The sequence below is a fragment of the Saccoglossus kowalevskii genome, chromosome 8, assembly GCF_978046115.1.
Source record: "Saccoglossus kowalevskii chromosome 8, keSacKowa6.1, whole genome shotgun sequence".
Taxonomy (NCBI): domain Eukaryota; kingdom Metazoa; phylum Hemichordata; class Enteropneusta; family Harrimaniidae; genus Saccoglossus; species Saccoglossus kowalevskii.
In genome coordinates, this window is record NC_140648.1 from 24,942,538 (window position 1) to 24,967,095 (window position 24,558).

At 36.9% G+C, this 24,558-nt stretch overlaps 2 protein-coding genes across 2 annotated transcripts; both read right to left on the reverse strand.

The window, feature by feature from the left end:
- Positions 1–864: 864 nt before the first annotated feature.
- LOC146739473 (transient receptor potential cation channel subfamily A member 1-like) lies at positions 865–16,603 on the reverse strand. The gene is made up of 23 exons (XM_085502806.1): positions 16,573–16,603; positions 15,370–15,656; positions 14,180–14,288; positions 13,942–14,039; positions 13,347–13,519; positions 12,374–12,701; positions 11,572–11,654; positions 11,307–11,468; positions 11,103–11,214; positions 10,617–10,786; positions 10,132–10,276; positions 6,192–6,275; positions 5,704–5,774; positions 5,299–5,455; positions 4,128–4,235; positions 2,866–3,032; positions 2,419–2,479; positions 2,230–2,298; positions 1,909–2,082; positions 1,668–1,736; positions 1,344–1,457; positions 1,043–1,176; positions 865–952 (listed from the first exon to the last, which is right to left on the reverse strand). Exons 1-23 carry the CDS (start codon positions 16,601–16,603, stop codon positions 865–867), a joined length of 2,994 nt encoding a protein of 997 aa, XP_085358932.1.
- A 2,939-nt stretch (positions 16,604–19,542) lies between these two features.
- LOC146739474 (uncharacterized) lies at positions 19,543–20,212 on the reverse strand. The gene has a single exon (XM_085502969.1). The coding sequence runs from the start codon at positions 20,144–20,146 to the stop codon at positions 19,748–19,750; it is 399 nt and encodes a 132-aa protein (XP_085359095.1). The 5' UTR covers positions 20,147–20,212; the 3' UTR covers positions 19,543–19,747.
- Positions 20,213–24,558: the final 4,346 nt, after the last annotated feature.

Here is a 24,558-nt window from a genome sequence, read left to right on the forward strand (position 1 = left end):
TATTAGTGTTATAACTTCATTCTTATTCAGCATATTTGTAAAATATTAAAATAAAACTGTATATGCAGAAAATGATGCATTTATTAGATATTACATGTATATGTAATAACAATTCCGTCCCAACAAAATTTCATTTAAAAAAAGATTTAACGCTGTCCCAAATACTAAGAATATATTTCCATTATTTTAAGGCATACAATGCAACAGTTCTTTTTTGTGCATAGACAACTTTGTGCCTTATACCCATCATATTTAAAATAAGCTTTAGATTCGGCTTCACAAAATAAGTGAAATAAGTAATTTAAATAGTTATGAATACAATAACGTTTTAAACAAAACACTAAATTAAATTAAATTAATGAAATTACGAGATTGTATACTATAAATTGTATCACACACAGTTGTTATACAAATGCGTCAAACCAAAACCTTCTCCATTTTGTAAAAAACGTGTCAGTCCAACGAATATTTAGATATTATTGAAACAATAGCAATATTGATTATTACTTGGTATAAGAAATGTGATCTTAATACAAGCTCAAATTTGAAATATCGCATCAAATAATTGTCCAGAATCGTTATTGTTTGTTGATGCATTGCGTTCTTTTCTGAAAGAGCGGACTTTAATATATATATTAATTACATTATAAATTTATTTGTATTTTGAAGGCGCGTTGATGATATTATTTATGTAGTAAAATTAATTGCTGGTCCTTATTATAACAGAAATTTAGTTATTATTAGCCATTGCCCTATGTTGATGCGATAAATCGGTCACATGCACGCGATTCATTATGGTCATTTAACTGTATGCATATGTCACAGTGACGTCATCAGTTTCAATCAAGTCACGTGACGTGGTCTTCATTCATCAGCACTAATTCCCATTTTCTCACTCATTTTTCCTAACAGTTCATTCTGTTGTTCCAACAGCATCGATATCGTTTTTTGTCTGAAAGAGAATTACAGTTGATGATATAGATATAGTTTGAAGATTCGAATAATTTCCACGAGCTTTTACATATAGCAGATGACGTCATACCTATTATCCAGTTTAACTAGCCCCTCTCGTAATTTATCATATCGTTCGTTAGATTTCATTTTCTCGTTCTCGGCTTCACTCTTGAATTTGGAATTCATTCTGGATCTGCTACTACTGTAGAGTGGGCGTCGTATCTGTGGCAATAAATTATGTGTAAATTAATATGGCTGATGTCAAATACCAGTTTATTGATATATGTATTGGTAATTATACAATAGTCGTCCTGCACAACATTGATATACTGGTATCTGAATATGAAATTGCAATGACAGTGAATAAGGTTTTCAAACCTAATTAATACCTTCGGGCCTCTTTTCTTTCTTTTTTTATTTGGCGTCACTATTTCCATGGCAACATAAACTCTTCTCTTCATCCATAATGGTAGATTTTTCTCAATGTTTTCAATAAGATTCACCTAAAAATACAGTATTTTTGTTTTCGCGATGCGACACAAAATTAATAACAGAGAAAATTATTTCTACGCTAACGCTTAACAATGTATCCAAAGCTTAAGTCACAAAGTTCAAAGGGAATACAGTCATCTCAAAGTTATATATAATTATTATTATGCGTGAATTTATACAATTTATTCATTGGTTAGAATATATTATTGAATCGTCAGTACCATCATTTCTAGTTTCTCCATATATGCATTCTTCTGTACCTTCTCTATGTCACCAACAGCGATACCAATCTGTAGAGAGAATAAAACCCCAACAAATCGTAGTTACAGTTGATGGATTTGAATCGTGGGTATATACATTGATTATTTACACATGTCAGTTTACCACGAGTTGCATTTCAATAGAATCAGATAATCTCATGTGACAGAAGTGTTTGCAATTATGTCCAAGAAAGGTACTTACCATTAGATTCATGAGTACAATGGGCATAAGTAGTATGCATATAACTAATAGTATACGGGAAGTTGCTGAGAATGGATATAGATTTACAGAATAGAACATTTCACCATAATCAAACTCTCCAATTGTCATTAAACATACTTTAAGTAAAGACTGTCCAAAATCTTGAAATTGTTCCTGGAGAAACACAAGAAATATATTATTTGAGTCAACTTGTTCACTTCGCTGTGTTTTGTTATTATAGATTGATGGCCAGGACACAATTGTTTAAATAGATGAACTATTTTTAATAGTATCACATGTTGCGAAAAAGCGTATACTTACTAAACGTGACATCATTATGAAGAATGAAGACCCGAATGCACAGACGAATAAAATGAACACAACGATAACCTGCAAAATAATTATGATAATGTGTGTGGAAACATAACAATATTCAGATATATGTTGATAATTATTAATGTTCATAACGAATACTCAACAGATTCGAAAAGAATTAAAAGTAAATCTTACTTTCGTGAACGACTTCAAAACTGAGAAAAACATCAGAACGTAGATTCCAAACATGTCAAACCTACGCAAAGATATGAATATGATTTAGAGAAATATACACCCTTTAAGCTAAGCACATATCATATTTCAGTAACAATAACAAGTCAATGTTTAGCATATACATAAAATATTCATATATTCAACGATGAAGCATTGTTTTTTGTATTGAATTTTGTTTTAACACAGATTCATAGTAGAGAATAAACACCTTGTTAATCACACAAAATATGTAGACTGATGATTAGTACGCACGAAAACATTTGAGTATCTATAATTGAAATCTCCTCAAAATATAATGTCGTGCCCCAACTTGTTTTTTCAAACATCCTAACAATTTGCTCAGAAATTAATGGATCCGAATGCTGGGTAAAATTGTACATGAATTCATGCATGTTGTGAGTTACTTACGTTCCAATGTACAGTATAAAATTCATCCAGGCTAGAAATACGGCAATGGTACCATTACGCCATTGCCAATCGCATGGTTTCTGGCCTGGTGGAAGGGCAAATATGGCAGCAGTGAAGTATAAACACCAATCAGTGTAGTTCTTGAAACTTTTAAAATATTCCCATTCCTGAAAAAAGTAAATGTTTTGTTTGAAAAAATGTAACTTAACTCAGTTAACTTAATTTTCTTTATTGTACTCATTGTATTATTTATTGTATTTTATTGTTGTACTTTGTAAATATCGCTAGTTTGCCGCCAGGCGCTGTCAGTGAGAAATTTGCATAATCGAACGCAACACGTGCACGCACTGCACTGACACTCGTTTTTAGGTCTTCAGCAACACTATTTGTGGAGCCAAAACAAGTCTCGCTCTGAACGAGATCTCAGTGGCATTTGTGCGTCTATTGAAACAACATCGATATCAGTAGAAATTACACGGCCTTTAATAGCCCATTAAAATGTACCATGAAATCACTAGGAAAACTGAATAAAGAAACACCGGTGTTACTGTAACTGGCCACCCACGCGATGCGTTACCGTCGTCCATGTATTGTTTATCTCATGTGATTACCTGCAGTATTTGTGAACCTGATGTTGCTTTTTTTGCATTGTTCTGAAAGAAATCACTACGAATATCCGTGGATTAGCAAAAGTAAAAAAAAAATCCAGCATAAATAACTAATCCGATAATCGTCGGAAAGCCGAAAAATGTCGAGAACCACGGTTTAAGGAGTATCATTCCAGTAATCGTCGGAGAGGGGTAAAAAGTCGACAGCCATAGATGCGTGGACTAAACGCGAAGTGTTTCTGTCGGGAGATTGAGTTTAAGGGCACTTCCAGATAAGCCTAATCTCACACCAAATTTACTTTCTGGATTAAAATTACAATGGATAACAAAAAATAGATCAACTTTGTAAATAACATAAACAATATTGTCACATGATTCTTTGGTACAATCCCTGGGCTTGGAAGGTTCCCCTTTAATTTGATAAAAAATCAAAAGCTAGGACAAATCATGTGTATCATATTTCACCTTAAAGCGGGGGAGTCGTCATATATATATATATATATATATATATATATATATATATATATATATATATATATATATATATATATATATATATATATATATATATATATGTATATATATAGTAATAATATATATATTATATATATACTAGATTCTCAAACAGCAATATATATGAAACAAACAATTTACCATGTTGTGTATTTCAATTATTTCTTTCACGAGTTGGAATAAACAGTAGATGAAAATACAAAGTTGCACCAATGTTAGGAAATCTGTCTGGGCTACTGGTTTGCCATCCTGTAAAACAACAATAAAGAATACAAATCAGTTTGGTACAATGACGTCATGTTATGTGGAAACTTGCCGTGTATCGCATTGATTAATTGATAATGCCCATCATAGACATTAACCATGTATAGTATAAGACAGACTATGCAGTTGTAGCTGGTATGATATGATTGCAGAGAAAAAGACGACAATATTATGTGATAACGGGATTGGGACAGGGCGGGACGCAGCCGTCCGTGTTACGCTTTACGCGTAAACGACATAATAGCGACTTCTGGGGACATTGTGCATATTTGCTATAATATTCAGATTTTTTCGCTAGGCTGCGTCTCGATCGGTTGCGCACACCCCGTTCTTGGTCTATTATTTAAACGATAATGAACCCGGCACATCGCCATATTAGATTAGAAAGGTTTTATGGCAAGATAATTGGCGAGGCGAGGCTGATTCGCGTCGAGACCCTTCGCTGAATCCAATATGAAGCTGTGGATATTGTGGTGCGGTAACGTAAAACTATTTATGATGTCATAATATCTCTAATTCTGAGAGTGGTGATTTATAACACTCAATTATAGGACTTTTTTCCCTAATCGTAATCAGCTACTACACGACATCCACAAATGTTGAAAAATTTAATATAGCAAAAATCCAGATACAGGCGAAAAGTTAAAGGGCGGCGTTCGTCGTGCAGCGCGTGCTCGAAATTCAAGTAGACAAACAATGTATTTTACACTTTGTGTACGTCGCTGGTAGTCCTATATCAAACAAGAGGCGGCGCGACGACCACCTCCCTTTAACGAGCAAGCGACATGGTATGTTAAAAACACGCTCATTGGTAATTTTCCAGGTGAAAAAAAAAAACAGGAATTCCTAACGTGAAAGAATCATGGTGGGTTTGTATTTAAACGATCCGTACACATGAGGGGAACATTGAATATGACTGATACACACACTTTTTCGAATATGTATGCACTGACAACAACCATAATCCAGGTATCGTCTGGTACCAGTAATTCCGTACGTAAGATGTGGGTATGCTTTGCAGTGGTTGGCACGCCACGTGTAGCCTTACCATGTCATAATACTCTGTGTCATTTGCCGGACATCCCCTTTCATCTAGAATCCATGTATTGATATGACCATTAAGATTGGCATATAGAGTAAGTAATATCAAAAACAACAAATAACATATAAAGTCGGCAATGAGAAAGGGGAACGCAAAATTCGTCCTGCAATATGAAACAGAAGTCGAACATGAAACGGAATAAACGACACCAACCGAAAGATTCTAGAAGGGTCACTGCCTGAAACGTTTAGCACAGCGATTGTTATAGATCACATACAGTAACTATATTATCACATTTATAATTCCTAGCAATCTACACTGGTTGTAGGCGATCGAAAAGTATGTTGGTAAACTCTTTAAATGCTTGGTTATATATGATATTCACATTTAAAAATATTCTGACAGTATTACCATTTCCTCCGTATCAGTTTTTGTGCAAGTTCGTGCGATAACAACGATTCTCTGCCGTGATTAACCATTGTCTGAAAAATATGCAAAACATTATCAACTTAGAAATACTGCAATGCCCGATCGACATCTATTTTCCTAGTCCATTAAGGAAGTTGAAATAAATAAAACACACAAATGTCAGCCACAACATACAGTCAAACACTATACAAAATCAGCCGAGAGAACGGTATTCGGCCCTCAAGGCATACAGAAACGTAGTAGCGTCAGGTGTCTCGAAAAAAAGTGAACACATTCTGCTACACATATGGGCCTATCATATAACATTCACAGTAACAATCTAGTAGACTCTGCTAGGACATTATGGTCTGCCTCAATTATACCAAAGACATTAAATTTTCTATTGTCTTTGATTATACAATGTGATAATACTAAACATGGTGAAGAAGAACAACATTTAATATCGTCAAACAGACATTGTATATTGTCACCTTGAGCGCACTCCACCTTTGCTTCGGTTTCTTTTTTAAATTGTCATCTGGATTTGGAAAGACGAAGTGATAGTCGTAAACTACCTGTAAACAATAACACGCAACATTAGAAACATAATACGACCAGTCATCTAGTTTATCAAAACTACGATCCACTATTCCTTCAAATCTCGCCCTCTAGTGACGGCGTGCTTCAGTGATGTCAAAATGACGTTTATGCCGCCATCTTGGATACGACATGAAACTAAATAAAGGGACAAGTTATGAAACGCGTTTTTCAGATTTCTACAAATCGGGGAAAAAGTAATCCTGTACAAAACAATCAATACATTTCAGTACGTAAAATCATAGTATAATTTACCGAAAGTATTACATTGAATGTCGGAGTGTTACGAAGTACGAGTAATCATGTGTACTCCCGACACAATCGTGACGAGTCAGTAAAAGCAACAAGTTATATGAGACATTGCGGTTAATGTTCGAATAGGTTTTTTTTTATTCGGGATACTAGTAGAAGATATTAGATAGACTACTATTATTTAGGTTGGTGACATGGGTTGATACCCACATTCGTTATATGTGGTAGTTGATGGGTTGTTTACCGTTATTGTTGTTGGTGATATGGTTTGCTGCCGACATTTGGAATAGGTGGAATTTGATGGGTGGATTGGAGTACGTGATGTATTGGTTGTTACCATTGCTAGAATAGGTGATGTGTGTTGCTACCAGCTATTGTCGAGATACTGTAACTGGTATTCGATATGTTGTTAGTGTTATTATAATATGTGATATGGGCTGCTACCGACACTCGGTATAGGTCACGGTGGGATTTTTAAGGTTGTTTCACAGGGAGCCCAGGAACTATGATCAACTGTACGCACTCCCTATGAGCGGGGTGGGTATCGGCTGGTGACTAGTGTAAAAATAGACAAGGGATGAAGGCTCCAGGGAGCTCATATTTTTTAAACTGGAAAAAACAGAATGAAAAATAAAATCTATAACAAATACCAGGTTGAAGAATATTAGTTGCTCTTTCAAATTTCGCCAAAGTCTTTCCTATATTTTACCTATATCTGCAGAATAAATCAAGAAAACTACACAAATGGACTCCATTTATGAATAATTAACGGTTTACCTGAACGCACGGCACATATGGTTCGTAACCAGTCTTGTGATTGGTTGTTGACAAATGCTGAACAGGCTACGCCTCCAACTGTGCCGTACGTTCGGGCCAACGTAGTTTTCTTGATTTATTCTGCAGATATAGGTAAGGCTTTGACGAAATTTAAAAGAGCAACTAATATTCTTCAACCTGGTATTTTTTATAGATTTTATTTTTCATTCTGTTCGTCTGTTTTTCCAAGTTTAAAAAATATGAGCTCGCCGGAGCCTTCATCCCTTGTCTATTTCTTACACGTCAGTAATTGGACCACAGGCATAAAAAAATTACTGAACCTTTTAGAAATTAGTGATGTTTGCGAAAAAAACAGTATTATCCCATTAGCTACAAAAAAAACTAAAAAATATGTTTGAGAAACACTGCACAGAAACAATGCATAATGACAATAAAAGCACTAATCACAAAAATAAACTTCGTACCTACAGACAGCTGAAAACTGATTTTGCACTTGAAAAATACCTTGAAATTATTAAAAACCCCGTCCACAGATCATCTATGACTAAACTGAGGATAAGTGCCCACATACTTCAGATTGAAGTTGGGCGATATCACAACATAGATGTCTTAAATAGAACATGCCCTGTCTGTGACTCCAATGAAATTGAAGATGAAGAACACTTCCTCTTCAATTGTAACCAGTACAAATTTGAAAGAGATGCTTTGTTTGAAAACGTAAACTTATCCGGTAATCTGAAAGCACTTCTCAATAACAAAAATTCTGAAACCGTCCAAGCAATTGCCAAGTTTATCAGCGACTGTGTCAATAAAAGAGAGAATTTCATGAAAAGCAATTTACCAGCTGCCTCAAAATAACACCAAAAAATATTTATATAATAATATTTTCACAGTATTACTATTTATTTCTTTTTTATTATTATTATTACTTATGTATTTTATTGTTCCTTATATCCTTATTGTATTCTAATCTAGATCCCAGAATGGATACGATATCAATAAAGGTTGTTATTATTACACTAGATACCAGCCGATACCCCCCCCCCTTATAGGGAGTGCGTACAGTTGATCATAGTTCCTGGGCTCCCTGTGGTTGTTTACCGTTATTGGGGTAGGTGATATGAGTTTATAGATTCGGTATAGGTCACGATGGGATTTGATAGGTTGTTTACCGTTATTGGGGTAGGTGATATGAGTTTATACATTCGGTATAGGTCACGATAGGATTTGATAGGTTGTTTACCGTTATTGGGGTAGGTGATATGAGTTTATACATTCGGTATAGGTCACGATGGGATTTGATAGGTTGTTTACCGTTAATGGGGTAGGTGATATGAGTTTATACATTCGGTATAGGTCACGATGGGATTTGATAGGTTGTTTACCGTTATTGGGGTAGGTGATATGAGTTTATACATTCGGTATAGGTCACGATAGGATTTGATAGGTTGTTTACCGTTAATGGGGTAGGTGATATGAGTTTATACATTCGGTATAGGTCACGATGGGATTTGATAGGTTGTTTACCGTTATTGGGGTAGGTGATATGAGTTTATACATTCGGTATAGGTCACGATGGGATTTGATAGGTTGTTTACCGTTATTGGGGTAGGTGATATGAGTTTATACATTCGGTATAGGTCACGATAGGATTTGATAGGTTGTTTACCGTTATTGCGGTAGGTGATATGAGTTTATACATTCGGTATAGGTCACGATGGGATTTGATAGGTTGTTTACCGTTATTGGGGTAAGTGATATGAGTTTATACATTCGGTATAGGTCACGATAGGATTTGATAGGTTGTTTACCGTTAGTGGGGTAGGTGATATGAGTTTATACATTCGGTATAGGTCACGATGGGATTTGATAGGTTGTTTACCGTTATTGGGGTAGGTGATATGAGTTTATACATTCGGTATAGGTCACGATGGGATTTGATAGGTTGTTTACCGTTATTGGGGTAGGTGATATGAGTTTATACATTCGGTATAGGTCACGATGGGATTTGATAGGTTGTTTACCGTTATTGGGGTAGGTGATATGAGTTTATACATTCGGTATAGGTCACGATGGGATTTGATAGGTTGTTTACCGTTAATGGGGTAGGTGATATGAGTTTATACATTCGGTATAGGTCACGATGGGATTTGATAGGTTGTTTACCGTTAATGGGGTAGGTGATATGAGTTTATACATTCGGTATAGGTCACGATGGGATTTGATAGGTTGTTTACCGTTATTGGGGTAGGTGATATGAGTTTATACATTCGGTATAGGTTACGATGGGATTTGATAGGTTGTTTACCGTTATTGGGGTAGGTGATATGAGTTTATACATTCGGTATAGGTCACGATGGGATTTGATAGGTTGTTTACCGTTATTGGGGTAGGTGATATGAGTTTATACATTGGGTATAGGTCACGATAGGATTTGATAGGTTGTTTACCGTTATTGGGGTAGGTGATATGAGTTTATACATTCGGTATAGGTCACGATAGGATTTGATAGGTTGTTTACCGTTATTGGGGTAGGTGATATGAGTTTATACATTCGGTATAGGTCACGATGGGATTTGATAGGTTGTTTACCGTTATTGGGGTAGGTGATATGAGTTTATACATTCGGTATAGATCACGATGGGATTTGATAGGTTGTTTACCGTTATTGGGGTAGGTGATATGAGTTTATACATTCGGTATAGGTCACGATGGGATTTGATAGGTTGTTTACCGTTATTGGGGTAGGTGATATGAGTTTATACATTCGGTATAGGTCACGATGGGATTCGATAGGTTGTTTACCGTTAATTCAGGGTCCGTCTTATCAGTGTGAGAATACTGCACACATTGATCAAACGCAACCAATGCTACATCTGGGAGCTTTTCAATCAGTTTCTTGATGGGCTCTTCGCCGTCACTGCCGATATGGGAAAGAGAAAGGCGCCAACTACAGACAGAATCATAATCGAAATTTGGCTAGAATCAGAACGATAGAAAAACGGGGAACCCCAGGGTTCTCACTACGAACGTAAAATGCTGACGTATTTTTCATGTGGTGTGGGTGCAATATGTGTCCTCGAGAAAAAATTGTGAAACCATTGATAAATTCTAAATATAACTTAGAAGCAAATTGCCGCTGCGATCGTGTCCACTTATACAAATACCATGGTTACAGTGGAACAGTAAACACGATGGTGGGAGAGAATAGAACAAAAATAAGTCTCGTGACTCTCTCGCTTCCAACGAGATTTCGGCGGCCATTTGCGTCCAAGGTCTATTTATTCAACCTTTTGTGTTGAAGTATTTCTGCGGAAGTGCCAGCTTGAAGGTTCTCAATAGCTAGTTCGAGTGGCGTTTGTCCCGTTTCGTTTTCAAGCGTGACGTCAGCACATTTGTTGAGAAGTAATGATGTCACGTCAATGTGACCACTGGCGGCGCTGTGGTGCAGTGGTGTATTCTGTAGAGAAATTTGAGAAAGGTTTCAGAATATGTGGTCGAACATTTGTAATCATGTAGGTTGATTATTTACGCGGTCTTACAGTGTTTTCCTGGAACACCTGACATGCATTAATTGTATTAATCGTCGACAACGACCATTATAAAAGAGGAATTCGGTAATAAACCAAGGCACGTGAGTATAACAACTACCGCATACTGCAGTCTGTGTGTATGTCATTTCGAATAGTCAAAGTACAGGATAGATTGCTAATTATATGACAGTTTTGTGCATGTCGATAAATAAGTCCAAGTTCAAAGCAAGTGACTCAACTAACCTTGTTTTTATCCATACTATCAATATCTGCGTGGTTCTTCAACAACGTTAAAACAGCATCCACGTGGCCAGAATAGGCAGCCAATGAGAGAGCAGACATTCGACTGTCGTCTCTGTTAGAAATAAAGAAAATTCGGTAAATATAATTAAAAAAACACAATCAATTTCAACGATTGTATTCTCTCTCAAACTAGAACTGGCGTGCCTGCTGCTGATGTCAGCTCCCACTTTCAACAAATACGACACAACCTTCTCGTTTCCATAGAAACTGGCCAGCAACAGTGGCGTGTAACCATCGCCATCGTCTTCGTTTAGTTGCGTGGGACTCGCTTCCACCAATGAACGTACACAGTTCACGTGTCCGTATCTACAAAAATGAGAGAAAAGAAAAGTATTGTTCCGGTAAACCACATTCTTGCGATTGTCGAACAGATCAAATCTGAGAGATGAAAATAAACAAGATGGCGTACTGTGAGGCAATGTGAAGCGCTGTTCTATCTTCACGGTCTTTGGAATCCAGTGATGCACCATGGGAAATTAGAAATTTCAATATCTGAATGCAAGAAAACATATAAGAAAGGACATATATTGAAGATTGTCGACATCAACACAAAAGTAACCTAAAACATACGCGGGGTTCCGTCGCTATACACCCACTCCATTTAAAAGCTGATTCATACGACCTTAATTTTATGAAAAGAGCCTCATCAGAAAAAATCGAACTGTGTGAACTCGGCTTGACAAATATCGTCATCCATCTGAAGAGAAGGATTTAACAGATCAGTTCAAAGTGAGCAGGCTTTTATGGTGCCGTCATATGTTTATTAAATATTTCAAGGCATCAGATTTTGCTGATCAAAAATTAGATTTTGTCTTATAAGGCCAAAAAAAATGTTTTTTTGCTCTCAGCGACCGACCGAAAAATATGAAATATCGGATCGCGACTTTGAACCTCGGGTTCATCTGTATTTCTCTGGAAAAAAATCCGACCGACCGACCCAATTTTTTAATTTTCCGACTTGAGGGCAACATAAGTTTTTTTTTGGTCTAAGGTCAATCAATTTTACGTGACCCAACGCCTATTCGCTCAGGTCTTTCTCTGGACGATTGGTGCAGTGCTATCTCGAGATATCACCGCCCGCTATCGAAATATAACGTTCTAACGTGTCAGTACTAAGGAAATCAATACTCCAGTAGAAGCCCCTAGTTAGGTTTGGTTTCCAAATTCGCAACTCTAAGCTCAAACACTTTACCAGAAGGGAAACACTTTACCAGATTATTGCCAAGTTTTGCAGCATAGTGAAGAGCTGACTGATCGTGTACGTCTTTCCTATTCAAAAGAATCCCACCGCCAGTCTCCATCATCAGTTTTATGTATCCATGGAAGCTCCCCTCAACAGACCAATGGAGACAACTTTTCTTCAGGTGGTCCGTCGCAGTAATATCGGCACCAGCTTTCAACAAGCAGAGTCCAGCGTCGCATTGCCCTTTCCATGCCGATGCCATCAATGGCGTGAAATGTTCAAAATCTCTTGCTTCGATATCAGCGCCAGAATGAACCAATAAATTAATGACATCAGAACGGTTGTACAGGGCAGCCCTGATATAAAAAGAAGAACGTTTATATGAATACTGATAACTTCTATTATTATACATCTGTCACCGTAACACCATACGTTACAGCGTGCCGTAATTTTGCGGTATTTTACGGGGTATTTTCATCCTACCATATTAGGAAATGCGAATTCCAAATATGGAATGATTACACGCATGAGCGTCCTATAATAATAAAAACAAACATAGCTGCCACCAGAGTTTGACCGGACTTCACACAAAGAAGTTCGCTGATTCTGTTCTAAACTTTTTGGATTTGGCATTCCCATGGTGTTTCCTTGAAAGGGAAAGATGTATAATAATAAGATTATTACGAGAATACCTCAAAGTATACATTCAGACAGTACGCCGCGCATCGACCTCTGTTGCGCGTCGGTCGATAGTCCAGTTGTACTGTCCTCGTGCATACTTTGAGGTATCCTCGTAATAACCTCATATTACTCACTCACTCACTTTGATTTCAGGCGGGTGTGCTCCGCAGACAGTTGAAAAGCGGCCGTGAAAATAGGGGTCAAAACAACGGCCCATACCTAACTATGGGAGTATTCCCCGCGGGTGTCGTGTTACAAACCCCTTGTAGGAGTTGAGCTCAGTTTTCCAACAACTAGATCACGTGCCGCTGCCGTCTTACCTATGCAGTGGCGTCATCTGTTCGTCGTCTTTGGCGTTCACTGTAGCGCCTCTTTTCACCAATAATTTAGCCACATCAAGATAACCATTGACGGCTGATATGTGAAGTGCTGTGAATAGATTACCTTTTCTCATATCCACCTCAGCACCGTAATCCAGACAAAGCCTAACAGCCTGCAAAGACGGACAATATTGTTTGCGGAAATATTAAAGCGGGTGAGTCGTCACCTGCGCATGCGTCAGATGGCGATAGCGTGTCATTGTTTACAAACAAGCTTCTACCCATGAGTCTTTGCGTTTTTAGCGTGTGTTGTTATCGTCACTTGGGACTCAATTCCCGCGCGTGCGCAGGTGACGACCCTCCCGCTTTAACAACTTCATCACATAATCTTATGGTATATGGCAAATTCTAAATTGTGATTCATCAGTTGATTCACTGACTAATTGATTGAATGACACCGACTGGCCGATTGATTGATTGATTTATTCATTCACTTATTGATTGATATGTTGATATATTGATTGGCTGATCGATCAATCGATAATTGATTGATATGTTGACAAAACCATAGGAATGGTAATTTATTATAACACACCTCCAAGTGACCATTTCCGACGGCAACGTGAAAGACGGAGTTACCCTCGTCATCGGAGTCGCCTATCAGTTCTTTGGGATGATAACCCACCCCTATAGCTGAAATTGAGTATAAAATATCGAGTTAAGAAAAGCTTAATTAGAACAACTACTATTTCAACCATATAATTCAACAGCAACAGATAAGTATTACCTTCCCAGCGACCATGACGAATTTATTTTATTCTTTCATATCATACCTTTTTCCACAATTAGTGCCATGACATCGGTATGACCTCCACTAGCGGCATGTATGAGCGGAGTAGTGTGGTTAATTTCTTTCGCTCGTAGTAATCCGCCGTGATCAATCTGTAAATAAAAAACGATGTATGCAATCCACAATCATTCATGTTTTACTACCAGTCATTTTGATATACATATATTTATAAAACGTTTATAACATCTTCGCCTTATGCCTTTCGCTGTATAATTAATTATTTCTAGCCCGACAAGGTCGCGTGAGTTGCGCCCTCTGCGTTACTTCAAAACCAACAACAAGTAGGGTCTGATGTCAGGCTAAATTATTTTTAAAAATTCATAAGTATTTTGAAAACCGAGGCACTATCAACACAACAAACGCATTCCATTCATTTTGATAAATATTTTTTGATTTCAATAACAGTTGAATCTAACCAGCCAATGAATGGTCATAGTACATCGTTATTCAATCGAAGAATAGATTCAGTTTCAATTGTGAGATTTATAAAATATAAAAAAATGGTATGTTGTATCAATAGTGTATGTGGACACATCCAAATATCATGTTTGTAACATCATTTATATAATTTGTATAATGTCACATATTCTGTTAGCTAATATTATTCACTTTTTCCTTGTATCTATGCTTTCAGAATATGTATAGCCCTTCTCACGATTATGACGAGATATTGGTATAGAAACCATACTAATAGAAATGGCGCAATTATAGAACGCGGCACAGCGCGTGAAAAGAGATCAAACGAAGGTGATAAAGACAGTTTCGACCCCAAGTGCGTTAACGTTGCTGTGATTTTCGGTGTTTTTTTTTTGTGAATCTCAATGAAGTGTATTGCCTGAATAAATGAGAAATCATTTCAACGCCACAACCATTATAAAGACGTCTGCCACCATTTTAGTTTGTGTCCGAATCGAATCACATGACCGAATACTGGGTAACGTCATTTGGTAAATACACGCCTTTGCTTTGCCATGAGTACAAGCAGAGTAGTAGACAGAGACTGATTCGTTCTTCTGCACGCGCTCGAACTTCGTGTGAATACACAATTTATTTTACACGCGTTGTATACGTAACACGGGACTCACATCGTACACGACGCGGCAAGATTTCCCTGATTGTTTCATTGCACGAATCAAATGCTATTTTAAAACCAGTAAAAAGAATCTGTCGTACCAATATTTTGCAAATCGTCAGTTTTCCTTGGCTTGCCGCTTGGTGTAATGGGGTTGAGAAGTCTTCGTCGCGGACATTGGGGTCGGCACCTTTGCACTGCAACAACACCTCTGTGACATTGACATTACCCTTCCTGGCAGCCAAGTGCAGAGGGGTTGCTCCTTTGCTGTCTCTACTGTGGATATTCGCACCATGTCCAACTAAAAACTTTGTCAGATATTCGTTATTTCCCTTAGCAGCGATATGTAGCGGTGTGACCGAATACTCTTCCATAATGACGTCAATATCTGCAATGTACCAGATAATTTAAAAAAGTCGTCTGCGAAAAATGTTGATTCGCTACTGAAATAACTCGGTGAGGGCACAGTACCTAAAATCGACTGTCAGATGGCAAAAATGGCGACGTCAATAATTATTGATAGATGCGTAATCATTATTAGTGTATTATTATTAGAAATATTCAAAATTGTAAACGACTAAACGCGCCTGGCAAGTCTTGAGAAGTCTTTCTAACTTAACTCAGTTTAAAATTTCATTCAAATTTTATTTATTTTTCCCACGCAATTAACAATCTTCGATTCATGTTTGGATATGGCATTATTACTCACATCAAATAAAATGGGCGAATTACGCCGTATAGTTTGTGGGGGATCTCGAGACTTTAAATGTACCAGGTTTCTTTGTGTTATACACTTATCAAAACGAAAGACAAAGCAAAACAGTTCTAAGTTGAGAAAGTGCGCCATTGTCCAAACACGGGGACGTAATTGCTCTAAAATTAGTCGATGACGCCATCTTATTATGTAATCAATTATATTATAACATATACTAGTAATTCACATATATATAACATATATATATATATAATATATAGATATGCAGGGTGTGATATTGTGCTTCCATATGAATGGATTTACCACCAAAACTTATCTACAAAATAAAATAAACATGGTTAAGTGTTATCGTGTAAATGGTGGTACTTGATCTACAATTTAGAATCAAGGCCAAAAATTGGTATATTTTTTTTGCAAATACGTGTTGCCGAAATAAGATTGTTGAATTGATTTCTGGTGGCAAGCAATTCCTTAAGAATGCTATTTCCGAGTACAACCACCCCACCTTCATGTGCAGGGGTATTTGGATTTATGTGAGTGGATATTTGTGGTGTTTCAGCAATTTGCAAAGTGAATATCAAAACTTTACCTGCACCGCGAAGTAAAAGTTCTTGCACCATTCTAACCTGGTTGCAGTGGACAGCGTAATGTAACGCTGACATGCCATATTCATCCGTCTCATTCAGACACTCTCCTCGACGGTCTAATATTGAATCCAGGTGCTGGACCCTACCAAGTTTTGCAGCCTGTATGGTATTTAAAAAGCATATATTCTAGCACATTAGAATTTAAAATTATATAATATGTTTATTGGGGAAATTCGAGGTTTTCTGAAAAAAGGTTTGGCCAATTAATTTAATCTGTCTTGGCATTAGTATTATGATATGATAATGGATTAGGTAAATGTACTATATATGGTGTGCTATTAGGACCATAATTTAAAAACGCAAATAAATAAATCGAAGAATAAATCAAAAATAGAACAATAAATACAAGAATAGATCAAAGAATTGAACAATGAATTGAAAATATAGTAGAATGAATAAAGGGAATAAAATTGAAAATAAAAAAAGGTAATGCTTTGTCGTGTCAACTTTGAAGGCTGAAAATGTCATAATAAGTACCCACTACATGTTATTTGTTTTAGAAGATACTTTGGCCATACATGCAAAATAGCAAGTTGGTCGGTTAAAACATTCATGGGAAAAAATGTCCTAAATTGTGTGTGTTTTTTTGCAAAAATCCCAAATGCCGGCCAAAGTGTTTTTTGTTTTTTTTAAGTGTCTTTCTGGGGAAAAAACATGGCGCAAATGTCACGTGATTGCTAACATTTGTTATAGTTAAATAGGTAGCTCATATAATTAATAATGCTACTACAAAAAATTAATATGTCGAGACCCTCAGAAGGGGGTCAAAATGACCACTTCCATCTTGATAATAAGATCAATTCAGTTAGGGATGAATTATCTGGCATTTCAACTTGCAAAGTACTAGTACTAAGATGTGGTTGCTTGCCTAACTTATTTTTAAAATAATGTGCGTGCGAGCTTGCCGTTCCACTTACTATTTTGTATACACGCCCAATTAACGAAGATATATTTCCTAATTTTACCGGTAGATCTTGTAACAGCCTGACCAACATGCAATTTGGGCCTGACAAGTTCGCGTGAGTTGATATAATTTACATCGATTTCCCTGAAATGTTTTTTTCCATTGAGTTATTGCTACATAAGCTAACTGTTTTGGTGTAGGTGGTAATTTCAATAAATGGCTGACGTCATAACCCTATTACCGGCACAATAAGGTGGTTTATAAAGAATTTATGTTCTGAGTGGGCAGATGTACATTCTGGCGTACCCCATGTATCTTACGTTGGTCATTTTTTTTTATTTATGACACTTGTGATAATCTTAATTCTGACGGTTTGTTGTTTGCTGATGGTATGGAAATTTATAATCATTAAGTTTGTTTAAGACTCTTTGACAGTCAGATATTGATGTTATTTTTAGCTTGTCTACTAACATTTACGTGTCAATCGTAGTAAATGTAAAGTCGTATCGATTACATTAAAAACAAATACATTATACATTTTTGCTCATTATTTACAAACCGTCAGTAGCATGAGTGGTCATCATGCTGTTATCATTGACCAAAAAATGATTTTTTGTGATTATGTGAGAAATACTGTTCAGTGAGATAGAAAAGCCTTGAAATTCATTATATCTGTTCGTACCAAATTAGAAAGAACTTAATTATTATACTTGACATTGGTGCGATCAAAACGTGAATACGATTTGGAATGGCGTTAGTCAGCATCAAACCAGAAGTGTAGAAAAGGTACAACATAATTTTTTTAACAAACGTCATACATTTTTTCACAAATTATATAATCTGCACACTTAAAAAATAAAAATAATACTTTCTGATATAGATCCACAATGTGAATGTGTCTTGGTTTTGAGAAATCCAATGCTTTGCCTTAATGAGCCACCAAAAGTGGTAACTAGTAATGAATTACTGAAGCTGGAAAACACTTTTCTGTAATCGTTTACAAAACAGGTTCTAAAAACATTCGGGATACATTTGCATGGTGTTCACTCAGTTTATCCTGTAAATTCCAGTCGAAAATACTGCAGTGTTTTCTGTCATATTTAAAGCGGGGGAGTCGTCGCCTGCGCATGCGTCAGATGGCCATAGAGTGTCATTGTTTACAAACAAGCGTCTACCCATGAGCCTTTGCGTTTTTAGCGTGTGTTGTTATCATCGCTCGAACTCCACACAGCTTTGCATATGACTCATTTGTATATTCGAATATGATCGAACTACAAGACCCTGTCGGGTAACAAAGTTATGAGTAAGTTACTCGGTTACTTAAGGTAGCGGGACTATGAACGACTACTACGTAGCCACCTATGGTCGTCACGGTTGCAGTGAGTGTAGTGTAATAATAGTATGATTGTTTCCCCCATAAGCACGGTATGAGTCTACACATTAAATTTGATCATTTACACACTCTGGTCTCTACCCTCGCGCTAATGGTACAATTTAGTATATTTTTCAGAGTAAATGCGACTATAGCTTCACGACAGAGTTCATTTTCAATTAGTTTGTTTTCGGCCTCCCCGTTTCTCCTTTTACTGCTTCACTTATACCATTTTCTAACGTACGTAATGGTTCCAAAATTAGTTTACACTAGTACTGTTCCTAGAAAACACGAATTTATCAGGGTGCTCTATTCTATTGCATATGCGGGTTCAATTAGCGAACAATATTCTCTCTCAAGCTGATTCACCTGTATTTCTACGATTGGGTTATGCTTTTCATTGATTATGCATTAAATTGCCGTGCTAACTGTCTCAATGCGTGGGTGGGAAGTGGAGCATAATCATTTTGCGTGGGTACGGTTGTCAATACATACAGACTGTCAGTAAATGTTGTTACACTGGTAAACGATAAACAAGTTAGAATTCACCGAGTACACATATTAACATTAACATTGTAGCAGACATAGATTCGACATTTCAAAAAATGCAAAAGAATCACCCTCAAATTGAATATGTAATGTTTATGAAAGACCTTTAATAATTTCCAATAATTGTTAATTCACAGTTTACAAATGAAATGCGCAGAAAATGCATAATGGTATCAGTTAATATGCGGTCGCTGCGGTCTCAGCAGCAAAGAGTCACTAAATAACATTGTCGTTGACAATATGGTAACTTCAGGATAGTCGATGATCCCTGTATGATGCCATAGAGTAATGTTCAAACTCTTTTTAGGTAGCGCTTAGCAACACATGGAACACCAGGTTTGATGAATGTGAAGATCAGTTCGTCGCCGATTACTTCTCTCTTTTCCACTGCTTCGCCTTCGTTGACTCCCCTGATGGCCATCTTGTCACCTTCTACTTTAGCAATAGCTACTCTCGTCTTGCCGAATGGACCGATTTCTTCAGTGAATGGTTCGTCTGGTTTGAACTTCTGTACGATAGTTTTCTTGGGTCCAGTGAAAGACATCAGATAGTAGTCGCCATCTCTGGTGCACTCCACTGTTATCGGTACATCAATCATTTGGTCAACTTTCTCTGGTGGAGCTCCGGCAGCAACAGCAAACTCTCTCATCTTCTCGTTTTTCACGAAGATCCATTTCCCTGCAAAAGCCATGTTGCTGGATGAGATATAGGCGATGTGGATGAAACGACAGTCAATACAAGATGAGAAGTGAAGATATCTGCTGTAGAACATGCCCTTATATATAAAATATTATGCAAATATGGACGGATCAATCTACTTTTGCGGATGGGTATCTGCCAATGCGTCAATTATGCGTTACTTCAGGCTTAATTCATTAAAGTGTTTTTGCTAACTACGTGGTATTGCCGCATCGTCCCGTTGCAGACCCTCTCGCCAGATAATACGTCATTCACAGTTTTTGTCTTTGTCTTGACAATGTATATTGATATAAAAGAAAGATGGAATACGGACAGAATGAATTGGACTTACCGATAAATGAACCGACCCTTACACAGACTACGTCAACTCCAGTCCGCCGTTTCTTTCTCCGTACTAAATATCGATAATTACCCAAAGTTCGTACTATGCGTAACAATGTCTAATCCCATAGCAAACCTAAGCTAGTTAATAGTTTTACTGCCCATATATGGACACAATATTATTTAAATGCCGTCATGGTATATAAGCATTTGTACACCATATTTACAAAATATGGTAAAATATAGCTATTATTAAAACGCTTTCTAGAATACATTGGTAAATTTGGGTCGATTCCCATCAGCAGAGCAATGTTAATTTTTTTTATATAAATTGTTTTAGTGCCAGGCGACAGTTCCGAACATTGAATGTCACTGTTGTCTTTCCTGGCTAGTGCTGACACACTGTGCATTTTTGCCACAGAAGTTATATTTATGTTTGGGACTATATGACAGGGCTGTGCGACCATCTCTCTATCTAATGGTAATTAATGCGCTTCTTGCGTCAACCAGGCTCGGTCGAACACAAGCACCTGTGTATTTGTTAGTGAATAAATCTTGGCAAGTGGAATTGGCATTGAGGCTGCAACACACTCGCCCGGAGCAGGGGACGACCCTTTTGGTGGTCAGCCTAAAGTATGATTTGAATTTGGGGCTACCGATCATAAGTCTGAGCGAAATGACTACTCGGCAGAATCACCAATGGTGGACAGTGAGTGTAAAATAATAATGATATTATTCACTATTTTTGCACTATGCGATGTTTACAATAGTGCGACAATTTCTGTTTATATAAAAACATGTGTTCGAACTCAAATGTTACTCTTAGCGACATCATTACATACAACTAGCACAATAATTTATTACAGAATCAGTTCAAAACAAAACACAATCGTAGAAATGCAGGTAGAATATTGCTGGTAAACATTATCAGTGTAGACCTTGGTTGTCCCCTAGTGAACGACACAGGGGATCGTTACTTTATGCGGGACCTACGTGCTCGCTAATTGGACCCGCATATGATAACGATCCAGCGAAGCCGAATTTGGAATCATTACGTTGAAAATGGGAAATGTGAAAAAGCGAGGCCAAAGAAACTAATTGAAAAATGTACAAGATTAACGGTGGGGGAGGGTAAAAACCAGTATACAACATAACCGTTAGGGTGTTACCGGTAGATTTTGTTTGTCAAATTTCAGTAAAACATTGCGATATATAGGGGAACCACACACTGATCTTGCATTTTTCAAAATAAATTTCATCACTGTAAACAAATGTTGGTAAAAAAATGACGGCAGAAAATATGTCATTTATTAGGTTAACCCTAGTAAGATTTCAATCATGTTTATTTCATATTCAATACAATGTATATCTGATGCGTGTTCGTTAACACAGTGCTCACTCACATGGTCTATAATTAGTAGCAATCTTAATGACACCGTTATGTAAGACATCTCGACTACCTGTTAATATAGTATCACAGTGTAACACGCATTCAAAATACCGAGAACCAAATAACCGATCGGCATTTTAGTTTGCAATAGTTGAACGTTCTCAAAATTGAAAAGTTCATAAGCTTAATATGCCTACCATCATTTTGACGCTGTAAAGATTTACTTAATTACGGATAAACTCATCAACAACACTTCACATCTCGGGACGATGCTTAATGATGTCACGCGTTGTGCATACGCACTCAATGATGTGTATCTGCCCGTAATCGTATAATTAGTGAAACCCGAAATAAGCACTGTGTATTAAGTAACATGGTGCAGAAGACCATAAATACCATAATAAAGTAATGGCACCCATTCACCTATTTAAAAATACAAAATGCTATTTATAAATTCATTCAATTACCTCCACCCAGGATTAAAGAAGTATATTTATAGTAAGAGACTTCCCATATTAGGATCTGAGAATGACTACTGTATTAAGATACCGTTTATATTTTTTTTCTGCATTATTGGCTATTTATTATGAAAATGTAATGAAAATCAAAAGATACATTCAAATCCTGGTAAATTTTGCATTTCGATTTACCTATTTGTGATAGGAAGCGCAGTTCACGGTCGAATCGGCAGATCACAAGTCCACATACATTTATTTGGAGACAATTTCTGAGTATTATAGCACAAACAGAACTAAATACATCGCTCAAGAAGGTGGTCAATTATTTGTGATCTCATTAGTGAGTTTGAATAATTTATGAGGCAAGACATGACAATAGAATGCGTTAACTACATACATATCCCCAATGGACACACCTTTCCTATAAATCGTGCCCTCTAGTGCCCATCTCTTCTGACGTGATGGGCAATACCACGGTTAATAGAAGAATTCGTTAGTAACCGTGGTGATATGAAGGTAGCTAAAAGCGTCGATACCTTTTTGATCTGTCATCAAAAAAGATTACGTTTAAGATTTTACTATATTATCGGTGACTGGCGACTACATAACCAAAACGTCATCGATTTGATCAATATTGCCTTCACCCATTCTGACGTCACAAAACGTTCTACCACTGATAATGCGATTTATAAGAAGGTGTTATTTGTAATTTCAAGAAATTAATCCACGTGCCTCACAAACGTTCGCATATTGCACACATATTCCACAAAAACTGGGCGTTTCAGATTTTGTGGACAAAGTTCCAAAAGCTCTGTTGACACTGAAAAACAACTCCAGTTCATAGTAAATTTTGGAAACTTGTTGTCGGGTTAGCACAACCGGAACAGAATTTCGGAGATCTATTTGATAAACGCCATATTTTTGCAATTACAGTAGCATCAAATCACTGTTAACATTTACAATTATTTCGAAGAACAAATCCAAATTAAACATTTTGAAGTTGGCATTATTATCATAAATTCCATACAATGTACATGTAATGGAATTAACATAACGTTTGCAAGATTTCTGCGACACTGAGAAATATATTCTTACTGAACAATTCCCCGACACTGAGGAAAAAAATCATGCTTTCACAGCGTGATCACGTGATGTATTCATAGGCATTTATATTAATGAGAATTCCCGGATGTAGCAGGACAGCTTTACCAGTACGCTTATTGCGTACCGCGTATTGGAATGCGTTCTTGGGAAATTCTAATTGTATATTAATTAAACGTCTCCAAATTTATTTTATGGAAACGCTTGTGTATTGTTACACGTATATCTCCGCTAAAGGTGGAATAACAAAAAGTTAATTTCACTTCAATCTAGTACTGGGTTTTGTCCACAGTCAGCATTTACCACATGGGGGCCGCCACCCTGAATGCAGCACAAAACCAAATAAGAGACAAGCTGCGAATCGCGCCCCAGACCCTCACAAATCCGGACAAAAACACCAACCCTTCACAAAAACGCGATCCGCCGGGGTCACACTAAGCCAACCGACAACGAACAACTGTTTATAGATGCATGTCTTTATAATATAATTTAGCATATTTAGGCAGATAACCGTTAGTTTTAAAAGACCAATCCGCGTAGTCACCAAATCAATAATAATTCGATGTTCATAGTAATGCAACGATGTTTCCGTTCATATAAAAAAAAACGGATACAAACTAGTGTCCGGAATTAATGTTCGAGCTGATTGGTTATTGACGCCAGCATTACCTGCATTTATCATACTTTTGATTAAGTAATACACCGTAGAATGCAGATACGGACATGGCAAACGCACATTTGAAAAGCTTGGAGTCTGGCGATTCCAAAAGTATATACTTTCCTGGGTCTCTTTGTAGTCATTTGGTCACAATTAGAAGATGAAAACAAGTATGCAAATAATAGTCCCGCTACCTTAATGCAGAATAAGTGGAAACCAAAACCCAATCGCAGAAATGCAGGTAGAATATTGTTCTGGTAAAACTGCCAGGTCCTTGGTTCTCCCTTAATGAACGACACAGGGAATCGTTACTATATACGGGGTCTACATGCTCGTTAATTGGGCCGTGACCCGCATATAGTAACAAGCCCATCCGCCGATAAATTCATATATTCTAAGCACAATGTAACCAAATTTGGGACCATTGCAAAAAATATAGCAAACGTAAAACATTAAAAATATACACGGGCGGCCAA